At 53.9% G+C, this 27,446-nt stretch overlaps 1 protein-coding gene, 1 long non-coding RNA gene and 1 other non-coding gene across 3 annotated transcripts in view; 2 read left to right on the top strand and 1 right to left on the bottom strand.

Annotated features, from left to right (window-relative positions):
- On the bottom strand, positions 1-23,461 carry LOC122702152. Its single transcript, XR_006343188.1, has 6 exons — positions 23,395-23,461; positions 22,811-22,896; positions 21,034-21,103; positions 1,039-1,190; positions 653-808; positions 1-118 (listed from the first exon to the last, which is right to left on the bottom strand). It is a non-coding gene; the product is annotated as an uncharacterized LOC122702152 (long non-coding RNA).
- TRNAE-UUC lies at positions 6,515-6,587 on the top strand. Its single transcript has one exon. It is a non-coding gene; the product is annotated as a tRNA-Glu (tRNA).
- A 55-nt stretch (positions 23,462-23,516) lies between the features above and the next one.
- The window catches only part of LOC122702151 (proto-oncogene tyrosine-protein kinase receptor Ret-like), a 49,289-nt gene continuing 45,359 nt past the window's right edge, over positions 23,517-27,446 (top strand). The window contains 1 exon segment of the mRNA XM_043915640.1: positions 23,517-23,830. Coding sequence (XP_043771575.1) covers positions 23,761-23,830 — 70 coding nt within the window. The 5' untranslated portion in view covers positions 23,517-23,760.

The raw sequence follows: 27,446 nt of genomic DNA, 5'->3' as shown, positions 1-27,446 counted from the left end.
CTTGGCTGTCTGTGAAGTAGCCCCAAAGGCTGCCCCAGCCCGAGGCTGTCAAACATTTCAGATCGCAGTTCCTCCAGCTCTGATCCTGGCTCTCCACCCTCCTTTAGCAGGTAGCTGGCTTCCCCGGAGAAGTGCATGAAAGGAAGGAATGAGGCAGCCATGAAGCTCAGGACAAGAAGCCTCGATCAGGGCTATGCTGGTCTCCCCTGACTCTTAATTGTAGAGAGAGAGAGGGTGAGTATCACATGTGACTGTGAGGATGGATCCTGGAGCCAGACTTTCTGAATTCACATCTTGGCTCACTGCTTACTAACTTGAGCAAGTTCCCTCAACCTCTCTGTGCCTTAGTTTTGACACCTGTAAAACGTTCCCCACGGGATTGTTGGAAGATCAGATGAGCCAATATGCTAACTGCTTAGGATAGTTGTTGGCATGTAATGAATACTCAGAAATGTTATTTGTATTGTTATCATTCTTGGTGGTTACAGCGAACACACCCCTATCTCAAAATGTAGTGGGAATGCAGGTAGGGTTTCACTGTCACCTGTGATGCTGGCTGATACTTTGTCATAGTGGTGTGCATTAGCCAGCAGTGCTTTCAGCTGCAGAAATTCCAAACACAACAGCTTAGACAAATAAAGCTTGGTTTTACCTCAGATTACAAGAGGCCTGTGAGTTGACAGCTGCTGGCCTAGGTTCAACAGCTCAGCCATGTCAAGCCCTGTCTCCATAAGGACTTTGCCTCTTTTTCATGTGTTCTGCCTCAGTGTTACAACATGACTGCCACAACTCCTGGTGTCATATCCACCTGCAAGGCAGGAAAAAGGGAAATGGAGAGAAAATTAGAAATACCAGCCACCTATGGCTCTTTAATCAAGAAAACAAGTCTGCCCAGAACCCCCCAGCTGACTGCCAATTATATCTCATTTACTAGAACTGTATTATTTGACCACACTTAGTTCAAGACAGGCTGGGAATTTAATTAGCTTTCCAGCCGCAATTAGTGCAGATCATAAGGGAAAGGAAGGTAAGAATGACCTTGCCGAGTCTGCCACTATTTTCTTTATCCCATGAAAGGAATATCCGTGACCATGTTCAGTGAATCAGGAGTGGGTAGTGAAGTTCACCAAACGTTTTCTCAGCAGCAGAACCCTCTTCCGCTCTTGGGTTCCATCTAAATAGAGGCCCACCTGTTGTGAAACAAGAGGCAAATATTGAGCCATGGGGACCACCTGGGAGCCCACATTTTCTTGAGACAGCAAAGCTGAGAACCATGCAGACCAGGATCCGAGGCTTCCAAAGAACTCCTTTCCAACTTTCAAACCCAGACATCCTTCTGCCAGAAATGGCCATCACTACCAGCCTCAGGCCGGTGAGGAAGCCAGAAGCAATCGGGTTGCTGAACCAAGCCCTTGGCAGCAAAGGCATCTCTGCTCATTTCCTCCCGGACTTGTTAACCTGTTTTCCATCTTCCGGGCTCTCAGGAGCACTGGGCAGGCCAGCTGGAGAGTAGGCGACTCCCATGTGTGACTGCCCTAGTTTTCCTTCATGTCCTCTGAGCAGGCCAGGCTGATGCTATCTAGTTCCTGAGACCCTGCAGTGAACTCAGCCCTCAGATACTGCCTCTTGATAACAGTTTCACCTTTTCCATCTCTTTTAACAAATACCAACTCCTGGCCAAAGCCCAAACTCCTGGCTGAAGACCAACTGCTGGCTGACAGCTCCTTGCTCCTTCCCAGAAGCAAACCTGGTCTGAGACGGCCTGGAGGGTGGGGCAGGGAGAAGCAGGCCAGGTGCCCAGGACTCCCTGCCTGCCCCAGGCAGCTCAGTGCCTTCTCTGGGCCCTGGTTCCCCACAGCAAAAGGAGTATATTAGATGCTTCCTGGGGTTGCTGCTCTCTGCATGCCTTCTGCAGGCTCCCCTGGCTCACCCATCATGGCACCTGGACTCTGCCGCTGTGCCAGCCACAGATTCTGTGACCAGCCACGGGCCACCTTCAGCAAAAGGGTCCTTGCCATGGTCCCAGGCCTCAGCGGAAAGGCAGCTCGTTATTTCTGAGTCTGTGGAAAGTGCACTTTGAACACATTTGCATCAATGCAGGACACAATATCTCCCCCAGGAGGCCAGAAAAGAAGGAAAATTCAATTTGTCAAGACATCCAGCCCTCGCATCCTGCTCTTCCTACCTGCTTTCTTGGCCCCTGAGAGGCAGCAAATCCTCTTGGGCCCAGACAAAGAGGAAGGGAAGCAGATGCTGTTTCAGACGGCATTTTTCCTCAGTTCAGTGGTAGGTTTATACTTTCACAGATACGATTTTGCACCACCCTCCCACCCATCACACAGAGCAACACTTCGACTTTCCAGGGCACTCTCCCCACCCCCCACCACTGGTGCCACCTGAGTCCCTCTCCCAGAAGGACACAAGGTCCCTCCCTGCCCACCTCCTGCTCCTGCTCTACAGCCTGTGAGGTGGTGTTCCCAGGCACGCCATTTGTCTGATGGAGAAACAGGCTTGGGAAGTCCAGCCCCACAGCGGGTGTCTGACCGGGGCTGGTCTTGCAGCCTGGCACACTCGGCATCCCCTGGCTGCACCCTCAGCTCAGACCCATGCCCCCTGAGTCTCTGTCCTTCCCCTCACTGGCACCTTGGAGCTCACTCAAAACGTCTTGGGTTGGTCTCTCCTCCCCTCTGTGAAGCTTATCAGCCCTTTTCTTTTTTTTCCCCAGCTTCTCACAAACCACATGAGACAAGGCTATAGATACAACATGAGATTAAAGGCTGAACCTCATCCAGGTCAGGAAATTCCGAAGGCAGTTGCCCAGTTTATCTCCAGCCCTGCTGATACCCCCAGGGTAACTAGTCTGCTAGTGAGGTGGGGGGCCGGGGGCAGGCATGAACTGCAGGGGCACCCGGGTCCTTGGAATTTCCCGAGGACCAGATGCCCTGACTCCCCACCAGCTCCCAGGGCTGTTGCCCTCTCCCTGTCTTGGGCCTGGTTCCCACTCCCTCCCTTGATGTTGTGTCCTGAGTGTGTCCCTCTGCAGACACACTGTGTCTGTTCCCACCAGATCCAAATATGCTTACTTCCTCGTCCTTCAGACAGGCCTCTGTTGGACTCACTCTACACTGACCGTCCCAGTTGCTAAGTCAGTGCTCAGCCTCAACTCTCGGTAACCCAGCACTTTGGTCCCATGCTGTCCTTGGCTGGACTACAAACTCCCTGCCTCACTCCCACCCCTTGGTCCTCTCCTCACCTACCCCCACGCTCACTCCTGTCCTGTGGCCTTAAATACTGTACACACTGCCTGACCCAACTGCCTGCTCAGCCCTCCGCCTCAAGGTCGGACAGGCATCTTGGGCCTGTGAACCCCAACCGCCAGGTTTCCCCAAACCTGCCCCCTACACCCCACCCCTTAGATGTAGGAACTCTTCCCTCACACCCTACGTCTATTATTATGGTCACCTTTCATGTAAACTGGGGACCTGACACCTCTGGCCATCTCCCTGCTACCCTCCACCTTCCCTTAAACCTATCACCCACCTGGACCCTGTTGAAATGTGCATTTGCTCAAAGTCTTAAAATCCCCCTTTGCCCAAGTTCAGGGTCAAAAAAAAAATGCTAGCGTGACATCCTTCCATCCATCTTTTTCCTGCCCCTGCCTCTTGCCCCTCTCACTCTATTCCAGCCACCCTTGTAACTGCCATCCAAAATCCAACTCTGCCCCTGGAATCCCAAGGCTCAGTCTCCCCCTTCTTCAAGTCTTCTCAAATAATTCCTTCCCTCCTATCCTATTTTAAACTGCATCACCTCCCTGGCACTCTCTATTCCCCTTTGTGTGAGTTAGCTATTGCTGAGTAACAAGTTAGCCCAAAACGTAGAAGCTTAAAGACAGTATTTGCATGTTTATCTTACAGTTTCTATGGGTCAGGAATATGGGTGTGGTCTTGTTATTCCTCTGGGTCTCTCATAACTTCAGGCAAGCTAGGTTGGGGTCCTTTCAGGGCTGGGTCTGCATAAGGCTGTCTTATGAGGCTGTGGGCAGTAATTGTCTCTTCCCAGGCTGCCCTCAGTCCCTGGCACATGGGCCCTCCTGTGCTGCTCAAAACATCAATGTGAGCAAGGGGAAAGGGAGGGCGTGCCAGTGAGACAGACTCACAGACGTTTGTTTGTTTTTTAATTAAGTAATTTGGCTGTGCCAAATCTTTAGTTGCAGCATGTGGGATCTAGTTCCAAAATCAGGGATTGAACCTGAGCCCCTTGCATTGGGAGTGCAGAGTCTTGGCCACTGGACTGCCAGGGAAGTCCCCTCACAGGCATTTGTAACCTAGTCTTGGTAGTGCCAGCCCATCACTCTGCCTTTCCTAGTCATTAAAAGAAAGTCCCAGGTCCAGTTCAAACTTGGAGGGAGGGAGCTGCACAAGAGTGTGAGAACTCAGAGGTGTGAAGACCTGAAGCCCTGTCTGAAACTGGCAGTCATACGGTTTCTGCTGGTTTGGCTTTCTCATATCCTTCCTTCCCATCTGACGTACTCTCCTGTTCATTATCTGTCTCCTTGAATGCCCTGCAAGCTCTTTGAAGGCCAAGCTTTTCTGGGTTGTTGAAGGCTGTGTCCACACTGTTGCAGCACATAGCCAGCATTGAATAGATCCTTATTGGGTTGGTGCTTCAGGAAGTTCCTGACAATACAGAATAATAACAGCCCTCCACTCTCAGTGACTGTCCTTAAATTTTCCCAAAGTCAGCCAGTGACAGGCACTGAAGGCTGATTTCTGTAAGGGTGAAAGAGGCTAGGGTGTGGGACCCCAGGGCTGGAGTGTGTTGACTACCATGGCCATGGCCAAGGAATGACAGTCCCTATGCCCTCCCTGAGACTCAGTCTCACCCTTGTGAAATGACACTCAGTCGCAGAGCCTGATCTCAGTTTCAAGAGCTCTTTAAAGGAGTGAGGCTAATTCATTCTTTGACATATGGATTTTCAAATATTTTAAAAATTCAAAAATCATAATTTGGTAAAAAATATTTTTGGGTGACAATTTAGGATTATCTACCAAAGCTTTAAATGCACACACTCCTTGATCCAGCAAGTGCAGAGCCTGTAATTGTTGATTTTTCACTATATTCACACATAAATGCAAAGATGGGTGTACAAAGATGTGCAATGAAACTTTGTTTATTGTAGCAAAAGAATAAGAATGATAAATGTCCTCAAGTGAGGGGCCAGATAATTAAACCTGAGCATGTCCACCTGTGGAATAGCACACAGCTATTGGGAAGGCCCAGGAACCCACATGTCCTGATGTGGATGCAACATCATCTCATTTACTGAGTTAATCAACAGCTATTTGAGCATCTACTATGTTCCAAGTATTATTCTAGGCACTAGGGACACAAAAGAGCAAACTCCCTGTTCTTGGAAGCTTACATTCATGTAAACCCATACATGCACGTGCAAAGCACACCAACAAATATAACCATGCAAACATAACAGGATTCTAAAGAAAGCCCAGTGGAGCAGGGAGAGCATGGGAGACTGCTTCTTAGAGCATGGCCACTGAGGAACATCTGAGCCAACATCTGGGCAAAGTGAAGGAGAGGTCAAGGGCAAGCATCTCCCAGATAGAAGGGACAGCCAGTGCAGAGTCCCCAGTACCAACAGGCTTGCTATATTTAAAGAAGAGCAGTCGTGGGGTGGGCGGGGCACTTCCCAAGTGGCTCAGTGGTAAAGACTCCGTCTGCCAATGCAGGAAACAAGGGATACAAGGGCTCTATCCCTAAGAGGCGACGAGCCCCTGGAGGAGGAAATGGCAACCAACTCAAGAATTCTGGCCTGAAGAATCCCCATGAACAAAGGAGCCTGGTGGGCTGCAGTCCATGGGGTCGCAAAGAGTTGGACACGACTGAGCAATTGAGCACACACCTACAACAGGCTGGAGAAGCCCAAGTGGAGTGAGAAGGAGGAGAAGAGGGAGGGGAGGAGGAGGCAGGGGGAGGCTGAGGTCAGGGAGGTGGGGTGAGCAGAGGTTGGTGGGTGAGCATCAGATGGGTGACAGCCACCCATCTGAGCTGGCTGTGGACTACTTACCCTTCAGGATGCAGGCTCAGGGGCAGGTGATCTGGTGCAGCTGCTGAGATTCCACCCTGGTGGGGTTGGGACCTCAGCTGCCTGCTCCATGCAACGGGCTGAGTTTTTCCCCAGCACCCCTCTGGGACTGTGGGAAGGGGATGAAACAATGGTGGGAGCCTGAGAAGGAGGCCACTGTGACAGCCTGGAGAGGACAGCAGCTTGGACCAACGCAGACGGATGAGATTCTGAGTATGTTCTGGAGACCCAGCAGAACATGCCGTTGGGTCAGATTCAAGGTATGAAAGAGAGAAGGGAATCACTTGTAACTCTTTGGTCTTTGTCCTGAGAAACTGAGTGAATATGAACCCTTTTACTAAGATGGGAATAAGTGAAGGACAAGCAAGATTTGGGGATGGGAAAAGTGGAAATTAAGAGTTTGTTTTTGGGAATTCCCTGGTAGTCTAGTGGTTAAGACACCATACTTTCAATGCTGAGGTCACTGGTTCAATCCCAGTTTGGGGAACTAAGATCCTGCAAACCACATGACACAGCCACAAAAAAAAAAAAAAGTTTACTTTTGATGCATTAAACCTGAGATGCCCTCTGGGGGCCATGCAGAGAGTCCATGGAGGGCAGGCAGCTTAGTGAGTGGACTTTAGTGGGGAGGAGAGGCTGGGAATAGATGGGGGATGGAGGAGAGTGTTGGGGGTGGGGTGGACTGGGTTTCAAGCTGGGTCTGGATGCGGTCACTGAGGAGTCAGTGTGGGCTAAACTGACGGCCCAGGTTGGGGATCTTTTGTGAACACATCCATGTTTAGTAATGGAGACAAGGAAGGCACACAGATGAAGAAGAGGAGGAGGTGTATCCAGGAAGCCAAGTGAGGAGAGGCCTGGGGATGGGGGCGGAGGAGGGGGTGCGGGTGTGCAGGCAGGTGGAGGAGCAGTCCAGTGCTGCCAGGAGCTGAGTGTACGTGGACAGCAGAGGGTCACTTCTGGCCCATTGGGTGGAGGTCCTTCAGCTTTCAGGCTTAGACAAAGCCAGAGTCAGGGCAGGGCGGGGCCCACAGGGGTTGCAGGGGGCTGCAGGGACCACAGGGGCCAGAAAAGGAGGTGGTTACAAAGATAACACCTGTCAAGAGAGCCGAGGGAATTCCCTGGCAGTCCAGTGGTTCAAACTCCATGCTTCTACTGCAGGAGATACAGGTTCGATCTCTGGTTGGAGAACAAAGATCCTGCGAGCAATGAGGCCCCTCCTCCCCCCAGAAAAAGAGCCAAGGAATAAGGGATAGGCACAAGGTCTTGGAGTTTGGGTTTGAAGATGAGGAGCATTCCAGCATGTTCTGACAGGGAGTGATCCAGGAAGCCTGAGAAGTGGGTTCAAGCTGCAGCAAGACGATGCACAAGGCTCAGGAGCTGTGACTGAGTGGGTGGTGCAGACGGACTGGAAAAGGCTGAGTAGGTCCTTCTAAGAGATCTGGAGGCCCAGGGAGGTGGCTGTGAGGGCTGCGGAGGCACAGAAGACAGGGAGCGAGCAACCAGGGTGGCTGAGACCACTGTTGTGGAGAGAGGGTCCTGAACACAGACAGCTTCCCTCACCTCCTCCAGCCAGGCGAGGACTCGGGGGAGGCAGAAAACTGGGCCACCCAAGGTCGAGCTTTGCCGGGTGAATAGGAACATTTGGGGGGCAGTGTTGGGAAGAGGAAGAGAGATGTCCGTGGATTGTCCTTATCACACTCAGTTCCCAGAGCCCTCGCCCATACCCTGCTCTGTTTCACCCCCACCCTAGGGCAGGCACCACTTTGAACCCTTTCTGCACTGATGACAGGGGGTTTGCAGCTGAGGAAGGGCTCAGTAATTGGACAGAATCTCTGGGAGGGGCCATGGGGATTAGTGACAAGGAGAGAAATGCGGGGGTCAGACCAGGAGTGGAAGAGGCTCCAAGGAGCCCAGGACCCTCACTTTCTGAGGACTCAAGTGCTCCCTTTTCTTCCATTGACCTTGGAGATGGCTGCAGTCCCTTCTGAGTCTCAGATCCAATAGTTTGATCCAGAATTTGGAGGGAACTCCAACCAGGGGTAGGAACACACCCACCCCAGCCCTCTGGGGTCCTCATAGCAGCCCTGCCTAGCATCACAGCCACAGCCCACTCTGCCCCGTCTCAGAGACCCTGAGGTCCATGTCTTCCTTGACCTGTTCTGAGAATGAGCAGGAGGCCACAGGACCCTGTGTGTGCCCAGCACTGTGCTAGGCCTCATGGGGAAAGCAAGGGAAGGAGGAGAGGGTGTGCCCCTGGCATCCAGCACTCCTGAAGCTGAGCCCTTTGCTGCCTGTCGCTGCCAGGTGAGTGTCACCTGTGAACAGGTGCACAGGCCTCAGGTGGTGGTGCACACTCACCCATACCAGGCAGTGGAAGACCAGGGCATGGGCCTGGGTGCTGGGTGCAGACAGCTGTCTTTGCAGCCTGGCCAGCTCCTCCCTTGTGTTGGGGTCCAGGGGAGCCCAGCTCAGGGTTGTTTTGTCTCACACAGGTGTCACAAATGTAGAGTGCAAGCTTGAGCCTGCAACCTCCACTCTATGATTTGGCTGGGAGGAGCTGAGCACCCAGGGTCCCCCTCAGGTAGGTGGGAGGAAGCAGCCATGGTACAGGCCACCGGTCCCCCCCATGTGCCCTCGATCCAAGCATCTGCCCTGGCAGCATCATCTCATGCCGGCTGTTTTTCCTAATGGAATCACAGCTTGCCAGACAAAGCAACAACATTCATAAAATGCCCCAGGCATAACAAATCTTCCCTTTGAATGGGTCATTTGCTGAAGGAGATGCCACTGATGACTCATTCCATAGATCAGAGAGTCCTGGCATTACAGACAGCTGAAGCTGAGGAGTCTTGAGAGAGGATTATTGCTGGTCTTTGTGCCGATGGGCCTACGGAGCCAAAGGGGACACAGGTGTGGCCTGTTCAGTGTTAGCTCAGACTCACTTCAGGAGCAGTAGGGAGGCATTTTTGGACTCTGTCCCTAACTCCTGATGGTGGACCACATTGGGAACCTGCCCCCTTGACCCAGACTCCCCAGTGTGACCTCTGGACCAGGATGTCGCAGGCTGCAAATGACCACAGCAATATTTCTGTCCTGCCGGCTCTTCCAGAATCCTGCCACCACCACCCCCATCCAGAGATGGATTCTGTTTCCCCTCTCCTAGAAATTGGGCTGGACTTTGTGACTGCTATGATAAATAGAATGTGACGGAGGGATGCAGGGGGACTTTGGAGACAAGGATACAGAAGGTGATACGACTTTGACCGCCGTATTCTAAGGAAGCCCAGCTCCTACAGGGCTGTATGTCTGTGCCCTGGTGGACAGTTCCAGTGAAGGCAGAGGGTCTGGGCTAGCAACCAGCACCACACACAGTCATGTGAGGAAGTCCATGTGATTCTACATGACACAAGTCATGTGATTCCAGTCCTGCTGTGAGCCACCCTAAGCTAAGCGGAGTGCAGCAGAGACAAGATATGCCTGCTGAGGACTGCCCATGTTATAGACTCGTGAGCAAAAGAAATAACGGTGTTGTTTTAAGACAGTTTGGGGATGGCTTGTTATTGAGTAATAGACAGTGAGAATGCTGCCCTTGATGATCTCTTGGACTTCCCTGAATTTCTCTGACCCAGGGATGCAGCACCTGCTCTGTGGATGACCGACTGAGAATATGGGTGGACACAGAGTTCCTTGTCCTGGGGGAGCTCTAGTACATTTGGGTCAGTGAGAGCTACTCCAGAGGGTCTGCCATATGTGGGAGAGGAAGTGTCTCATTCCTGGAAGTGGTTTCTATTTATATTTTTTTAAGATTTTTTGATGTGGACCATTTAAAAAGTCTTTACTGAATTTGTTACAGCATTGAAAGTGGAAGTGTTAATCACTCAGTTGTGTCTGACTCTTTGCAACCCCATGGTGTAGCCTGCCAGGCTCCTCTGTCCATGGAATTCTCCAGGCAAGAATACTGGGGTGGGTTGCCGTTTCCTTCTACAGGGGATCTTCCCAACCCAGGGATCAAACCCAGGTCTCCTGCACTGCAGGCAAGTCCTTTACTGTCTGGAGCCACCAGGAAAGTTCATATTTACAACATTGCTTCTGTTTTATTTACTTATTTTGCTTCAAGGCATGTGGGAATCTTAACTCCCCGACCAGGGAGCAAACCCACACTCCTTACATTGGAAGGTGAATTTGTAACCACTGGACAACCAGGGAAGTCCCTGGGGGTTTCTGTTTAATGGGAAATGTCTTCTTGGTAGCAAAATGTTTGGTATTAGTTTTGATATTTGGTCATTTTCCCAAAGGTTGTGAGGTCTGTGAATCCCTCCTGTGATCTTAGAGCTGTGGCCTGCAGAGAAATTGCTTTTTTTAAGCCTCCACTGAAACCCAGTAGTGACAGAGCTGCTGTGAGAGCAAAAATGCACTAAGCAGTGTGAGTCAACAGGGTGTCAAACAATACACTGAAATTCCCTGGAATAAGTTTCACCAAATGGGGGTCTGTGATTTTGTTTAGAATTCATATTGTGTGATTACGCCTACAGCAGTAATGCCCACAAAGTCCTTTTCACTAGAACAACACTGACCTGTTTTTATGTGAAGGGACAAGCAAGCACTCAGTAGCCCATTGCTTCCATCTCTTTGGCTGGATGGAGGTGCCCTGTATGGGTCACCATGGGGTTCCTGATCAAGGTCACTGCCATCAGTGTGGACAGAAAACATCACTAAGACAGCGGGAAATGTGGGCTATAGTGTCCTCATCCATTTCACACTTCAGTGGCCCACACACATATCCAGCAATTCTCTGCCCTCTATCCCAGCAACCTGGGAACCCACATCCCAGGAGGGCCTCAGCTCCTGGAATGCACTGAGCAGACTTCCCCATCAGCATCCTCTCCTGAGTCTCTGACCGTTGATAAATACACCCCAGTTTGTGAATTCATAATGAAAACTAAAAGCATACAAATAATTGGAACTGGAGAAGGAAATGGCAACCCACTCCGGTATGATTGCCTGGAAAATCCCATGGACAGAACAGCCTGCAAGCTACTGTCCATGGGGTCACAAAGGGTCAGACACGACTAGTGACTAAACAACAGCAAAATCTGAAACACCAAAAGCACCCCCCCAAAAAAAGTAAAATTAATAGTGCTCTATGTTCATTACCAGGACCTTCTTTCCAGTCTGCATCAGTTTCCGGTGACTGCATGGCTTGTTATTATCTCACGGTTCTGGAGTCGGAAGTCTGAAATCATGGCTGGTTCCTTTGAGGGCTGTGATGGGAGGATCTTTCGACGGGCTCTCTCCTCAGCTTATGTCTCTTCACCTCACCTTCCCTCTGGGCCTGACTCTGTCCAAATTCCTTCTTTTTATAAGGACACCAGTGATATTGGATTGGGGCCCACCCCAGTGACCTCATTTTAACCTGATTACATCTGTAAAGACCCTGTTTCTGAATCAGATCACATTCTAAGCTAACAGAGTCAGGACTCTAATATATGGATCTGGGGGGACACCATTCAACTCCTGATACAATGAAAATCGTATTTGAGTTTATGTTTCTCCCTTTAGTAGGACTGAGGATGACTGCACAGTAGCCTAGACCAGCATCAGGGTGATTTGGCAGGCAGAGGGCAGAGGGCACTGCCCTCAGGCCAGGAGGCCAGCTTTACCCTGTGGCCTTGGCCAGTCTCAGTGGAACCTCAGTCTTTCTGTGATAAGGCTTAGACCGAGTGGTCCCTTTGGGCCTTTCTGTCCCTGAGATTGCTCAGGGTCACTTGTCCCTGGCTTTAGTTCACATGAGGCATGGAGGCCTGTGCTGGGCCCACTCAGTGTGGGTGTGAACAGAAGTGTGGCGGACACCGGGGCACTCAGCCAGGCTGCTCAGGGTGGATGTGCTAAGGAGACACCAGTAGGCCTCCCGGGGAAGGGCCAGGTTCTTGTGGGATCAAGAACAAGGAACCCTAGTTTCTCTTTCCCGCAGACTTTCCTCACTGCCAGCCCTACAGGAATTTCCCTTGAGGGCTGGATGGTCAGAGAAGAAGATGACACTCCTGAAGGGCAATGACTAGGCTTAATGCTAGAGCAGAGGGCTGGGCAGTGCATGATGAGAGGCTGGTGCCCCTTCCCCCAACAGCTGCTGCAACTCCAGAGTAGAGAGTGTGGCTGAGGGACCATGGGAGGCTTGGCAGGGAGGGGCTGAGGAGTAAGTAAACACTTTGTCTTCCTTGCTTTCGCCTCTTCCGGGGCCTCAACATCAAGGGCCAGATGACAGGATATTCCTCTGCCCCCCGCTCCACCCCCCAGGGGCAGCCTGGCTGGCCCTGACACCGGCTGGTCCAACCCACTGCCCAGCCCCCGCCAAGTGTGGCTGGTGCACACTGGGGCAAAACTGAGCAGGCATAGCCCTCACCATGGAGGAGTGGGGATGATGCACATCTCACCTAGCACAGCAGGGAAGCCAGCCCTGTAGCTGCAGTGAGGCCCATCTGTTTCCGGGCACGAGCCCCAGCCTGGAGCTCCCTCAGGGAAGCACCCCAGGAATGCCCAACAAGGGCTTAAATCCAACAGCAGATCCTAAGTCTGGGACAGTGGGAATAAATAGTTGCTTAGGCAAGTTTCACCCTAAACCAAGACTTGGGGACAGTAATTCTTGCAGAGCAAAGATGGCTGTGTGATTGCTTACTGTCAGGAGGTTTGCCCAGGCTTCCAGGGTTGGGGTGCGGGTCCCACTGCTCTGGTCTTGGCAGCACCTGGCTCAGCCTGCCCTGCCCTCCTCTCCCTAGGCCGCCTCCTGTAGGCCTGGAGGAGCTGGGCATAGGGGTGAGGACCAGTGGGACCATGGCCCAGGCTTCCAGAAACACATGGGCCACGGGTCTGGAGCTCACCAGTGAGGCAGAGGAAGGGGAAGAAAGGACAGACAGCTCAAGTGGGTTGTTGCTCCTAGCAGCCTGCAGGGCTGCCCTGTGCCCCCTCAGTTCCCCTCCCCAGCCCTGCAGGCAAGCATGGCCGGGTGGCCCCATTTCTCACCCCTATCGATTATGCTGGCAGAGCCCTGCAGCACAGGATGTAAATCATCATCCTTGGGGTATTTAACCCAGGGAGGGTTAGCTGGAGGTGGCATCCCTTATAAATCCTGCATCTGATATTTTTATATTAATTCCTAGAGTAGCCAGATTACTTTTTATTCCACTGACTATTTATTCCACTGACTTCTTCATTGACTAGGAGACATTTCTGAACAGTGCGTATCTTGTGGAGCATCAGTCATTTAGTGGGGTGCTTCCTCTGGTTGCAAGTTTTTTCATTAATGTAAAAGGAATGAAAATTCCTTTGCTTCAAAGACTCGGTCTTTGGAAATAACAATGCACAGGCCAGCCAGAGTCACTGCTGCCAGCACCACCACTGCCATGTATATGCGCTGTCTGGAGGGGCCTGTGAGCCTCTGACTAAGGGGCAGAGTCCCCTGGCATCCTCTCTTTCCTCTTTTTCCCCAGTCCCCCTTGGCCATGCACAGGACCTGAATTAGCCTCTGTCAAGGGACCATGGCTTGGCAGAGACCAGGTCCCCGAGAGCCAAACACGTGGTCATCAGGATGATGGCAATAACCGTCTTGCTCTGAGGACCCAGTTGAAGACATGGGTGTTAGGGGAAGAAAGCTGTCTGCAAATACAGGTGTGTCCCTGCAGAGGAATGGAGCAGGCATGTTCTGGGTGATGGTGACAGCCCACTTGCTTTGCAGATGAGAGAATCATGTTTGCTGGAGACTCTCTGAAGCTCCACCCCATGCAAGAGTTGGATGGCAGTAGAATCCAGCCAAAACAAAGAGATGACCACCCTTTACCTGCACAGTGAGTGTGCTGGATCACCCAGTGGACTCAGTCGGGTCTGAGTCTCCCATGAGGGACCCAGCTGAAAAAAACGGGTGTTAGGAGGAGACAGCTGTCTGCAAACACAGGTGGGTCCCTGAAGAGGAGCAGAGAAGGTGAGTTCTGGGTGGGCTCCCAGCAAAGCCAGGGCCATGGGCATCAGCCAGGGGCAGATGGAGGCTGCAGAAAGGGAGGAGACACAGAGGAGGGGAGGCTCACTGGGAACAGGGCGTGCGAGCAGCAGAGTGAAGCAGGCACCTTCCATTTTGAGATCCTCACCTGTGTCTCTCCCATTGCACCATGCTCTGGGCAGCTGATCCCCACCCAGTGGGCCGGGTACCAGCGGCATCAGCAGCCCCAGGGATCTAGTCCCGAGGACAATGTGTCACCCTACCCCCACACCCAGAGTTAGAACCTGGGGGGCAGGCTCACAGTGTGTTTGACCAGCCTTGCACTAGAATTTGGAAACCAACAGTGAAGTGAGGGCAAGAAGCCCAGAGAAGGAACAGCTGGGTTTGCACCTCAGCAATCTGCCTGGAAAATGGGGCACTGCTCCCACCCAGGCGGGTGTTGTGACCCTGAATGAGTTAGAAGCTCCAGTCCAGGGCTGCCCCCATGTAGGTTCTCCACAGCCATGAGCCATTCCCACTGTGCTCACTCAAGGCCGGCCTCCTCTTCTAGGAGAGATGATTCAGGCCTCAGAGCTTTGCCTCCCAGGGAAACCTCACTCAGCTTTTCTTCCAGGGGTCAGACATGCATAATTCAACCTTTAGGATTTTGAGATTGCTGATAAATTACAGATACAAATGGGTAACCAGGCAAAGCCCCTCTGCAGCCTGGGTATCCACCTGGGAAATAAAACAGAGGTCACTCCCTCCTGCCCCCCACCATAGGCAAGGTCGCAGGAGCCCCCAAAGACGAAGGCTGCTTGCATTTGTGGGCAGCTGCTTCCAAGACAACCGTGAAGAAAACAAAAAAAGGTTGTGAATGGTGTTAGAGAATCAGCTGTATCCAAGCGTCTGGATCCTGTAAGGAAACAATTATGAGGCAGGAGCGAAGCTTTAGAAGATCATAGGTGCTTCATCCAAACTCTTCTCTTCCATCCCTGAGGTGGACTCCTGATGAGGGTCTGGGCAAGTCCCAGGAGCGAAGGAGGTAAGCTCGGGGCCCCGGGGCGGGGGTAGGGAGGAGAGCAGGCACCCAGGTGCCTGCTCAGTCCCGGCCTCTCTGCATCAGTCTCCCTGTTCATTCATTGCCTGACACAGCCATGGATGAAATGACTAGGACAGGGAGTGATCTGGCCATTTAGATAAATACATCTTGTAGACCAGCCATCAGGTTCCTGTGGGTAGGAGGGGGTGGGGGTTGGGGAGGGGAAGGAGAGTTGCTGTGAGTGAGGAGGATGCTTCTAAGCTTCTGAATCAGCTTTCCACGAGACCCCAGGGATCTGGGGCAAAGAGAGGGTCTGAGACAGGCCTCTGAGGGCCATTGCTAGGGGGTGGGAGATGGAGGGGCAGAGTGGGAGGGCAGAATTATCCACAGACGTGGAAAAGCCGAGGTTCAGTTTCTCAGTTACAGCAGTTTCTCAGTTATAGGAGTGGTTGAAAATGTGGTTCCGGGTGTCCTCAGAAGTCACCTAAGGGAAACGAGGGGCCCTCCCTGAAATCAGTGTGGAGTCTTGGTGTATTGATTGATTAGAACCTTTCTCCTGCCCCCGGGAGATGTCCTGTGTGGAGAACAGCACAGACACAGTGGTCCCTTCTCTCCCATCCCCCACCACCTGAGTGCTCATCTCACAGCTGTACTAGGAGGTGGACTGCTGTGCCCACAAAGTTCACATGGGCTTCCTTTCAGTTCCATCCATGTGGTTTCCGTGAGCCAGGTCCTAGGCCTTCCTGTGTGCCCCCAGCCCACCCACACCCACGTGTGGTGGAAAGACAAGCCCAAGTTCTGCCTGGCTCAGCCAGGGGGCCTCCCTGTGTGGCTGAGTCACAGCACAGACAATCTGTGGTGAGTTCTTCCATGGTAGCCTCATTCAAGGACAGGTTACAATTCGCAGAGGTTGCAACTGCATCCACCCCTCACAATGCAGCCCCTGTCTTGGGGGGCAGGGCAAGGGCTGAGCAGCACACACAGGGTAGTAGAAGCAGCCCCACCAGTGGCTACTTGGTGTCCGGGCTGGAGCTGGGCAGAGAGCAGCCGCAGGGCTCCCTGGAGGTCCTGGGACAGAGCCCGGGATGGGCAGGTAGGGGCCTGTCTCTAAGCCAGAAGGGAGAAGCTTCCAGACATGATTGCATCTGACCTTCTCCTCATGTCTCCTTTCTCTGGCGTAGGGCCTGCAGTGAGCCCAGCTCCTTCGTATTCCTGGGCTTCAGCGTGGGGGAACTTTGTAAAGTTTCCAACCCACAGAAAATTGCCAACCTCTGTAGGCTTGAGGGGCACCCACGATCTCCACACAGAGCCCTTCTCATTCCTGTGGACCTCTGTGGAGAGAGGAATTGGGGGTGGGGAGTGGGAGAGCTGCTCTGAGTGAGGAGGGTGCTTCTATGCTTCTAAATCAGCTTCCTGAGAGACCCTCACCCCCAACCCTGCTGGCCTGGAGCACTGAGGTCTTCAGAACCTTCCAGAACCTTCCTCAGTTGAGCAATCCCAGCCCAGGGCCAATCCCCAGGGAACCTGGAGAAAGAGAAGCTCCCCTTGTTGAGGATCCCTGTATCCTTCTGTTTAAAGGGTCAGAGGGAGGAGAAGGATTCTGAGCTTTTAAGAGAAGGTCTCTCAACAAAACACTTCCTGATGCTCATCTGACACTAAAAACCTATTCAAGTCATAAACTTCTCCTGTGGAACACGTCTCAAGAATGTATTTATCTAAAGGGCATCTGTGTTTGGTCTCAAACTCAAATGCTCCAAATGTCAGGCCCTGAATGATTTATTTGGGGCCTCCTGTTCCCTCCCTGTGAATTGTCTTCTGGCTCCAGCCCTGCTCCTGTCACCCTTTCCACTGATGTTTACAGACTCAACAGGCTTCTGTTCACACCAAGGAGGCAGCCCAGAGGGAGTTGGGGGCAGAGGGGTGTGAGTGTGCACCGGTAAGGACTGATGCTGTCACAGCAGATGGCCCTGCCCTACCTCCTGCCTCCTGAATGCACCTTGTGCCTCTGCCCAGGCTGTCTTCTTAGCTTCCAGGGCCATTCCTCACAGCAGGTCATCCAACTAGCACCCTGAGTCCTCATCATGTCCCCATGGAGAGGGCCGGGAGATAAATCCAGCACAGTTAAACCAGGAAGCAGGACTTCCCTGGCTGTGCAGTGGTTAAGACTCCATGCTCCCGATGTAGGGGATATGGGTTTGATCCCTAGTTGGGGAACTAAGCTCGCACATGCTGCAGGGCATGGCCAAAACAACAACAAAAACAAAAACAAAACAGGAAGCACACTGCGTGTGTGTGTGTGTGTGTGCTCAGTTGCTTCAGTCGGGTACAACTCTTTGCGACTCCATGGACTGTAGCCTGCCAGTCTGCTCTGTCTGTGAGATTCTCCAGGCAAGGTTGCTGGGGTGGGTTGCCATATCCTCCTCCAAAGATCTTCCCAACCCAGGGATCAAACCCACGTCTCCTGCGACTGCTGCAACGCAGGCAGATTCTTTACCACTGAGCCACCAGGGAAACCCAGGAAGCATACTGGGTTCCCTTCAAATTGTTTAGATGGAGCATCTGAGTATTGGCTAGGGAGAGTGGTATCTTGGAGCCCAGACTTCTGAGTGACAATTAAGAGTTGAACAACAGAGGGGGCCAGAGGCAGGCAGGAAGACAGAAGGAACAGCCAGTGGAGGTCAGTGGCCACAGAACACGTAGGGAGTCTGAGACCATTGGAGGCAGGGTGGCTCGGGAGCAGAGGGAGGTAGGCCCTGGAGAGGGGCTAGATGCTGAGCTCCCAGCCCCAGCAAGCAAGCCCTTGGGTCTCAGGCTGCTGCACAGAGTCCCCTGACAGCCCTTCATCACAACATATTAACATGCATGAGCTCATCAGCCCCTTTCCAAAGAGGCCCCTGAGAACAGGGCCCTCCAACGCCCACTCTGCCTACAGGAGGCAGGGGTTTCAGTAGACGTGGTCAGGCTTGGTGCTGGGTCTGCAGGGGAACAGAAGATTCCCCAGGACGAGAGAGAGTGTGCCCAGGGGGAACCCCAGCAAGACTGCTGCTGTTGAGGGTGGGGGTGGGGGCTCTGGCACTTTCAATCCACCAGGAAACAGAGTGGAAGCTGCTGGATCAGACAGCCCACTGGGACTCAGCAGGCTCTGGTTTCTCTGCTCTCCCCACAGCGGGGGAGGTTTGGGCTAGGAGCCTGCCCAGCCCCCCAGGAGCCCCAGGGTAAAGCCGGGAAGGTGTTTCTTAGAGCATCAATGCCCAATAAGTACATAGCCATGTATGACTACTTAATTTTACATTATTGTAAATTCAGTTCCTGAGTCGCACCATCCATATCTCAAGTGCTCCACAGCCACACTTGGCTAGTGGCCCTCACATTGGATGGAACAGAGGAGGAAGTTACCACCATCACAGAACATTCTGTGGACAGCACTGGGGATGAAGGCCAGGCTGGCCAGCTTCTCAGCAAACAGGGGTGCTGAGGGGTGCCCACCTGGGCTGGGTGAGGTGTCTACAGCAGAGCTGGGAGCTACCTCCCAACCATGCACCTAGGTTCAGATAGCCACCTTTAGGGAGGTGTTAGAGAGGAAGCAATGGTGGCACCCTAGATCTACCCGAGACAGCACTCCCCACCTCCCCTGGCCACCTGGGGCTGCTGCCATCACTGAACAAGGTCTTTAGGAGCACTTCCTGGATTGGGGTGGGGAGAACGGGGGTCAGTCAGTGCCCTGCTGCTCGCGGGCTTGTCTGTAAGCACAGGTGGCTGGGGGAGCCACACAGGTTATGCCCTCCCACAGGCAGGTGGCCAGCCCCCCTCCCCCTCCTTTCCAGGGATGGCGGCACCCCCACACACACACTGCCTCAGCACCCGCAGGCCTGAGATGGATGTAGAAGCAGCACACCGTGCCTGGAGCTGCACCCACCCCATCCTGGGCAAGGAGGCCTCAGAAGCCATTACAGGACATTAAGTCAATGGACTTCCTATTTGTCAGCACACCAAGAACACAGCAGACATTTTCCACTCCTAAAGATTGCCTGGGTCAGAGCATTCACTCTGCCAATCCTGCAGGCTGTAACCCTCTCAGAGACCAGAACTGCACCTTCTAGAGGGGTGAGGTGAGGCTGCCAAGGAGGTGCTTCATGGGGAGACAAAGACCCCTTATCCCTGCTGGGGCAACAGAGGAAACCCCAAGGCCCACCCTGTCACTTCCCCCACTCCCTGTGGGCAGCACCATCCCCAGAGCTCTGTCTTCTTTGCCCAAAGTCAACTCCCCGGGACATCCGCCCTGACAGACACCCTGCCCCATGCCCCTCCCCATCTGGGGTCACTTGTGAATGCTCTGTGTGTCTGTACCTTATGTGTTGGTGATTGTCCTTGAGAAGCACCCCAAAGGAAGGGTCTTGGCTTAGCTCACTGTAGTTTGAAAAGGGTGCTGGGAAAATAGTGCCCAGCAAGTATTTATTAAATAGATGAACTTTTCAAGAAGAGTAAATGGTAAATGTGCAGATCAGGTGAAATACAGACTCGGATGTGAATTTTTGAGCAAAAACAAGGCTCAACTTCATGCTTGTTGATCATTTTAGGTTACATGACCAGGGAGGGACATTCAAGGCCCCTCCTTGTAGACCCTGGCTAAGCAACCCTGCCACAAGGCAGACCTCCCTGGCTTTGTGATTCTGCCCACCTGAACATGACAGGTAGCATATGCTACCTGTCACCAGTTTTGTTTTGTTTTTCCACTGTGGGCCACAGAACAAATCGAGAGGCATCATCCATCTTACCTGAAGGTTTTGTCATTTCAGTCTGGAAACTGGAGAATTCATAAATAGGTTTTGTGATGGTAAAGGTAAGCTTAATTTTTCATTCACCTCTAGCTAATAACTGATGGAGAGGTTCGCCTTTGCTTCTAGAAGCAAAAGGGAAAAGAAAAGGCTTCCCAGTGACAGGATAATTTGTCAGAAAGTTATGAATGAGCACAAGCAGGACTGTATAGGAAGTGTGTATTGAATGACATGACATACTGGCTTCTAATTGCTGCTGCCTTTCTGATCAATAATACATGTTTTCAAAAAACCTTCTGTTTGCATTTACACAATGGGCTGTAACTACTGCAAAGGATCCATTAAGACCTATTTTAAAAAGTGCATTCGTAAAAACTTGTCTAAATCTGCATTACAAGGCAGATTATGAAACTGCCCTGGGAGATGTTTTTTCTAAAGAGCATTCAGGTCATACCTGTTGGACTGGCCAATTCGAGCTCCCTGTTACTGCTATGGCTTGCTTGTAAGCTAGGTCAGTCCTTCTCTTTGGTGTCCTTGAGGCAAGAGGCAGGCACTGCCAGGCCTGAGGCCCCATTAGGTTCCAGTGGTCTCCAGCCAGTGGTACCCTTGGGCTGGGGACTTGATGTGAGCAAAGCCCCCAAAGCCTGGGTGAGGTATGAGCAGAAATCAACCCACCACTCCCGAATGTGTAATTACATGCTCAGATAAGTGCTGCGGTGGCAAAGAGGACTCTGGGGTTCTAGGGCTCTCTCTCCTTCCACTGAGAAAGCTGTAGGTCCTGTGGGGAGGGCTGGAGACAGGCATTGGCTCCTGCAGGCTGGTATCATTGGCTGCCAGCCCCATGCAGGTGTGACTTGTTACCTGTGCAGGTGGGAAGCCAGAGCTGGGGCAGCAGACAGCCCGTTTTAGGGGTCACCTGTGTTCTGTGCTACCTGAGCTAGGTCCACCGACCACTCTTGCCTCAGCTCAGCTTCCACAGCTGACGGGAACCAGTGATAACAAGGACAGCTCCTGCCCATTGCCTCGGATTCACCTGTCCTCAGGCACCTAAAGGGAGAGAGCTCTGCTTTCCTGAGGCCCAGAGATGTTGCAAACATGCTGAGGTCACACAGACCAGAGAGAGATGGCTTCGATACAACTCAGAGCCTACCTGCAACCTTCACACCAGGTCACTGCCCCCAGCCTAACATCCAGACAGCACCTTGGACTTTAGAGGACCCCTGGAAGAAGAGCCAAAAAAAAAAAAAAAAGCTCATTTTCTAGACAACCAGAAACAGTGCTGATTCTGTCAAAGCTTCATTTGGGTTCAGCCTCACAGCACTGCCAGGTAGTTACTGTATTATTACTCCCATGTTCTAGTACATGATGAAGACCCCAAGGCCCCAGTGATGCAGCTAGCCTGGTTCTTGTGCTGTGGGGAGGAATGGAGAAGAGATTCTTCCAGAGAAGAGGGAGGGAAGCAGGCAAGGGAGGAAAAGGAAGAACAGAGGAAGGAAGGGAAAAGAGCAAGGTGGGGCCAGAAATTCAGAGGAGAAAAACAACTCCATTGGGGTGGCCCATGGAAGGGTGACTGGGGCAAAGAGTTGATGTCAGGCCTCCTGGTGGAGATGGGCCTTGTCTGGGACTCATGGGGGTCTCATAGATATGCAGGACCCAAGGCCAGAAAGCCCAACGCTTCACCTCTGCCCTCTCCTAGATGATTATCTGGTCAGGTCTCTGGGCATACACATGGGGGCGAGTGTACATCCGTGTCCTGCACATGACACAGGTATATGCTCATGCATACATGTGTACATACACAGACGGGGATAAAACTACACATAGGAGGCTCCCTGGACTTTTTTCTAAGAAGAAGGCAATACCCCCACCATAGTCTTAGATGTCCTCTCAAGACCCCCAAGGGTGGTGGTGGGGAAGGAGTGGAAGGGCCTGAGGGGATCAGGCAGGAGCACAGTGTCCAATGGGCCCTTGAGGTGGTCACCCAGAGCACGACTGGACATCCGGCCTGACCAGTGTCAGCCAAGGCTTGGCTGGGGCAGTTCCACAAGGGTGGGGCCAGTTGGAAAGAATGCACCAGGCCACCCTCCTTCATTCTGCATCCTCCTGTCACAGAAGTCTGTGTGTAACAAAGAAGTCTCTCTTGGGATCTCCCTTCCTAACTCAGGTCCCTTCGCTGTGCACAGGCCTGAGCAGCTCAGCCTTGGTGGTTACTATTAGCACCAGAGGTAGCTCGCCCACACCCAGGGGAATCCCCCACAGCCAACTCCAGCCCCAGATGTCCAAGAGCCTGAAGCCCTGGGAGGGTGAGGCAGGCAACATAAGGTCTGGTGGCCGCAGGGTGGCTCTCCTGAGCTGATAGCACTGTGCCCTGGCCTTCTGCCAACAGGCTGGCTTGGACATCTCAGGGGGCAGAGCCCCCAGCCAGCCTGTCTCGGCAGCTCCTCCTCCTCATGGCGAGTGACTTCACTTTGACTTCATATCTGCAGTGATGTGCACAGCTCTTACTCAGCTCTGAGCTCAGCCAGGCAGGAGGGCGCAGCTCTGTGCACAGCAGGAAGAAAAGACCCTGAAATAGGGGCACCTCAGGCCTAGGGACCTGGGATCCTCCCACCCCAAGCTCCCATGTGCATCCCATTCCTCTGTGCCCTGGTGGGGGCCAGACCTCAAAAGGCAGCTGGGAGGTGGGAGGAGAACAGTGGACTTTTCCCACAGGAGCCTAGTACTCACCTCCCCCCTCACCCCAGGACCTCCCATGTTAGGGACCCAGAGTCTTCCCTCTTTAGTATCAGATGTGTTTATAGGCATCATTTCTTGGTGCAAAAATTAAATTCTTTTGGGCTCCAGTTCCTTCTTGTTACTTGCTCTGCTACCCTGTCAGCCCCACATCCTAAGAACTCTAATGTGTGGTGGGGGGGAAAGGGTATTACCCTCCAAGCATTCCGTTAACGCTGGCTCCAGGTCTCTTTGAAAGGTGTGCCCGGTCAGATCCCTGTTTTCATTGGCTGGACCAGTCCTAAAGAGGGGTTCACAAACTAACGCTAGGACACCCCCAGAGGGACTACAGAAGCCACTCACCAGGCGCACCCCTGGAGTGCACAGAAGGCGCCGGCTCAGGGTCCCTCGCGGGGGCTCTTCCCCTCCTCCCACCTTCGGCCGCCAGAGAGGCCGCGCACCCACCGCACCTCCCCCCTCCGCGAAATGGCGGAGGATGCGCCCGTGCCCGGAGCCTGGAGGCGGGGCACCTGCCTGGTCTGCAGGTCCCTTCCGGCTCACTCCCAGCCAGTCCGCCCAGAATCCGCATCCCCGCCTGGTTTCCCTGCCCTCTCTGGGCGGCAGGGAAGGTCGAAGCGCAGAGACAGCGAGAGGGCGCACAGGCTGAGGAAGAGTGACTGTGCGTGCGGAGGTGCACGGCTTGGGGCTGCGGCTGCCAGGCCGGTACCCGGACCCCGCACCTCGCCCCTACTCGTGCCCCGCCCGGCCTGCACCCCGCGTCCGGCTCTGGTCTACTAACCCTCGCCCTGGGGTAAGCGCACCAGGGATCGCCTGGGGAGGTACCCGGCGCCCCGCCTTTACTTCCGCACCCTGGCCCCGCCCCCCCGCCACTCCGCCCCCCCCCCACCACGCCGCCCTCACTGCCCCGCCCCGCCCCTGCTCTCGCCTCGTGCGCAGCCCGCGCCCTCCCCTCCTCAGTCATGTGCTCCGAGCCCCGAGCACAGCTGCGGAGAGTGCCCTGGAGCCCGCGCCCCGACGCTCGGTGCCCGCAGTGTTCACTGCGTCCTCCGCTCCAGGACGGGCGGTGCTGAGCGCCGCACCCCGCTGCTGAGCCCCCCAGCCCAAGGAAGCGTCCCTCTCGCCGCAGCCGCAGCGTGCATCGGCGATGGCGAAGGCGACGGCCAGCGCCGTGGGGCTGAGGTTGCTGCTTCTGCTGCTGCCCCTGCTCGGGGAAGGTGAGTTCTGTCGAGGACTGGTGCCCGCAGCGGCCGGGGTGAAGTTGGAGCCGTGCGGTGGAGTGGACGCGTTTGAAAATGCCTTTCTGTTCACGGCGGGCAGCGGGCCAGGCAGTTACTGGCCACTTGGGCTCCACTGGGAGTGGGGTGGTGTGGCGGGCAGCGCGCCTCGGGCCCCAGGCTGGGTGGGTCTCGGCCGGAGCCGGACACGGGCCAGGCGCCTGTGCCCAGGGCCCGAGTCGCAGCCACGCTCGCCTGCCTGGTTGCGCCTCGGGCCACAGCAGCGTCTCGGGGCGAACCAAGCGGATCTTGTTGGCGTTTTGGTGCAGGTAGGGGAGGACGGGTAAGGTAGCCCTAAAAAGCCTGCCACTGGGGCAGGAGGAGTTGTGTTTCTGTAAACGATTGCTCCATTTTGGTTTCCTTGTCACACTCCACGTCGGTGCGTTTCTCCTCCAGCTCTGATATCCTCTCTCAGGTGAGAGCGGAGGGGATCTGATCTTTTTAAAACGGTTGCTTTTCCTTGTGAGTTTTTGCCACCCTACTTCTTAAAAATCCCCCAAGCCTGTGGTTTTTAGGGAGGCTGCCCTCGAGGGCCCGCTCAGGCTGGCCCAGCGCCACCGGCCCTGGCTCCAGTCCCACCCACTTCTTTAGAGTCCCCTGTTGCTGCCCCACAGGGGTACCTGAAGGTGCAGCCTTTGGCACCGTTTGACGGTTCGGGGCCAACATGCACCAAGCGCTTTTACCATCCTGGAGTGGAGTAGGGCTGTGTGTTGTCAGCATCAGTGCTGGGAGGATTCGAAGTGGCTTTGCAGAGGCTGGTCACTGCCCCCACCTCCAAAACTCTCAACAGATGAATGAACCCCAAGGCTGTGGAATCTGCTTCTTACCCCCTGCCCCCCGTGGCCACGAATTTTAGTTTCTCTCAAATTGTCCCTGATTTCTTTTTCTTAAATACTTATGTGTATGTACTAAATTTCCCTCTGAGAGTAGCCCCCACCACCCTTCCCCACCTTTCCCTTCAGCCTTTGGGAATACAAGAGGCAGTGAGTGGTTCCCTGCTTCTGGCCCTGGGTCCTGCACAGACGGTGGGTTCACAGGCCTGCCCAAGGTTTCATTTGTATGACTGGATCCTAAACTCAAGAGTCAGATACTTACACTAGGATGGGCCCCCAGCCCATCACAGGAAAGGCAGGGGAGAAATCCTTCCCATGCCCCGGGGAAGAATGGGGGAAGCATTGGGAGTCTGGGGTCAGGGTGCTGTGAGGCGGAAACAGACAGAAGAAGGATGAAGACTCCGCAGAAGTAAACACAGACAAGGCCTTCAGAAGATCTCTTGTAACTCTGCGTTGCAACTTTGTAGTAATGGGCGGGTGATCAGGTGAGAGGCCGAAGCCAGGGTGGACTTGGTGGCCTCAGAACCTAGAAGAGGACTTCCCATGCCTCTCCTGTGCTTAGCCAAGGTGTCCAGCTGAGGCTAGGAGGACTGGACTGGGAGCGGGGCTGCTAGCATGGACCTGTGACACTTGGTAGGAATGCAAGTGGCTTTTTCACAGCCTGGACTTAAGGAGTTGGGTGGTGGGAGAAAGGCCCTCCAATCCAGGGAAAGCAGGTCTCCTGCCCCACCCACTCTTCCAACAGGATGAGTAAGAAACTGATTGACGACACTGAGAGTGGAGAGGTGGCCCCGCGGTACTCAGGAGGAGACAGCTGGGCGTTTGGAGAGGCCTGCGGGCACACTACTCAGAGTGGCAGTTCTGGAGCTCTCTCAGTGTGGCGCTCCAGACTGCCGCAAGTGAGCCAGGGCCACTGCTCCGGGACTCACCCAGGCTGGGAGTAGCCCGGCCTCAGGGCGGCCCCTTGTGGATGCAGCCCTTCAGTGGCCGTGCCTCTTACCTGGGGTATGGGCTGGGTCTCTAGGGGATGAAAGCCCTCCCTGCTGGCCTAGACCTACCTCCCCCAGACCGGAAGCTCTCTTCTGTGCTGGATGACTGATGAGAGGCAGGGTAGGGAGGCAACCAGATGGAGCGGCAGTGGCCTGGACCCCAGTGTTGGGGAAGGAAAGCACTGCCTCAGGGCTGGCAGGGATGGGCTAGAGGGCTCAGGGGTGCTCAGACCAAGGTCATAGGACATCACCAGACCCCTAGTGTGTGCCCCTCTCCATGTGTACACACTCTCATTGTGTAAGAATTCACACGCCTTCAGAAAAAGGCGCCATCCCAGACACAGACTCCCAGAGTAGGGCAGTACTCCTCACCCACACTCTGGTATCTGTGTGAGGGCACACATGGGCACACACACACACTCTTGAATCCATGCTCACACACTCTCATGCTCACTCTTGGTGATCACCGAGACACCACTGCCCTTTCTCAAGGATATGTGATCATGAGGCCTGTGGACACACTCACACCCATGCTCGGCCCCTCACACTACACCCTTATCTGGGAAACCCAGCCCCCCTCCCTGCTACTCCCACACATTGCGACCCCTGCGTGTATACACAGGGACACCTGCTCCTCCCTATTCACACTCAGGGGGCACAGCCTGTCCACCTGGGGCATCCTGGACCCATCTAGAAGTTGTTCTCAGAAGAGTGTGTGGCGTTTTACTGCTCCAGTGCAGGTACAGATGTCCCCGTGGCATGGATGAAGAGACTGATTCCCAGCTTCCAGGGCTCTCCCTGAATGTCTCAGGCTGACTGCTCACCCAGCACCTTCTCCCTGCTCTTCCTCATGAGGCCTCGCACCTCCCATCTTCCTGGCCTGGCTTCTGGGTTCCTGTTTTGCTCAGTACCTCTGCCCACAAGGAGAGACCTGCCCCCTGTGCCTGCACGCCCCTGGGGCCTCTCACTCCCAGTACTGGCCATGACTTCCAGCCTGCTCTCCAGGCTGTGGGCCCTGCCCCTCTGCAGTTGGACCTGGGTGTGCCACTTTTGCTGGGACCAGCAGGTGCCAGCGCAGCCCCTCAGCCAGGAAGACTGCTCTGCCGACCTCTTTGTTTCTCTTTCTGCCCCTTCCCTCTCTGGCCAGGGACGAGTGGTGGTGTGCTTCATCAGGCTCACCTGGGTCCCCCTAAGCCCTTCTGGCCTCTGAGAGCTGCCTGCGCTCCACACTGACTGTCCTGGGCCCTAGCAGAGTCCAGCCTTCTGAGGGAGCAAGGGGCTGGGTCAGCTGGTAGGCTCCTAAGAGTAGGGTCTGCAAGCAGAGAGCAAATGGGGAAGTTTATTGAGACCATTGCAAAATTGCCTTTATTCTGCAGAATTGCATTAAGGATGGCTAAGTAAATCACTGTTTCCTTGGTGGTGTGAAGAAAATGGGATTCTTTTACCTAATGGGGTGCTAATGGCCTTTTAGCCAGGGGAGGAGAAAACAAATGAAAAATTATGGGATCTGTTAACCTGAAGTATGGGGTGCCAAGCGGAAGTGGGGGGGGGGCAGGAAACTGCTGCCTTGCCTGAGGGCTTCTCCCCCTGTGACCCAAAAGAGGTGCCCTCTGCCTATTGGTCTTAACTGGATAAGGTGATGCCAGCAACAGCCACCCCAGGGGGCCCACAGCATGCTGATCCTGTGCTCAGCACCGCCTGTCTGCTACTCACTGTATCCTCCTGAAACCCTGA

This window comes from Cervus elaphus, chromosome 10, assembly GCF_910594005.1.
Source record: "Cervus elaphus chromosome 10, mCerEla1.1, whole genome shotgun sequence".
NCBI lineage: Eukaryota > Metazoa > Chordata > Mammalia > Artiodactyla > Cervidae > Cervus > Cervus elaphus.
The sequence above is the reverse complement of the archived record's forward strand: the minus strand, read 5'-3'. Positions and strand labels throughout refer to the sequence as shown.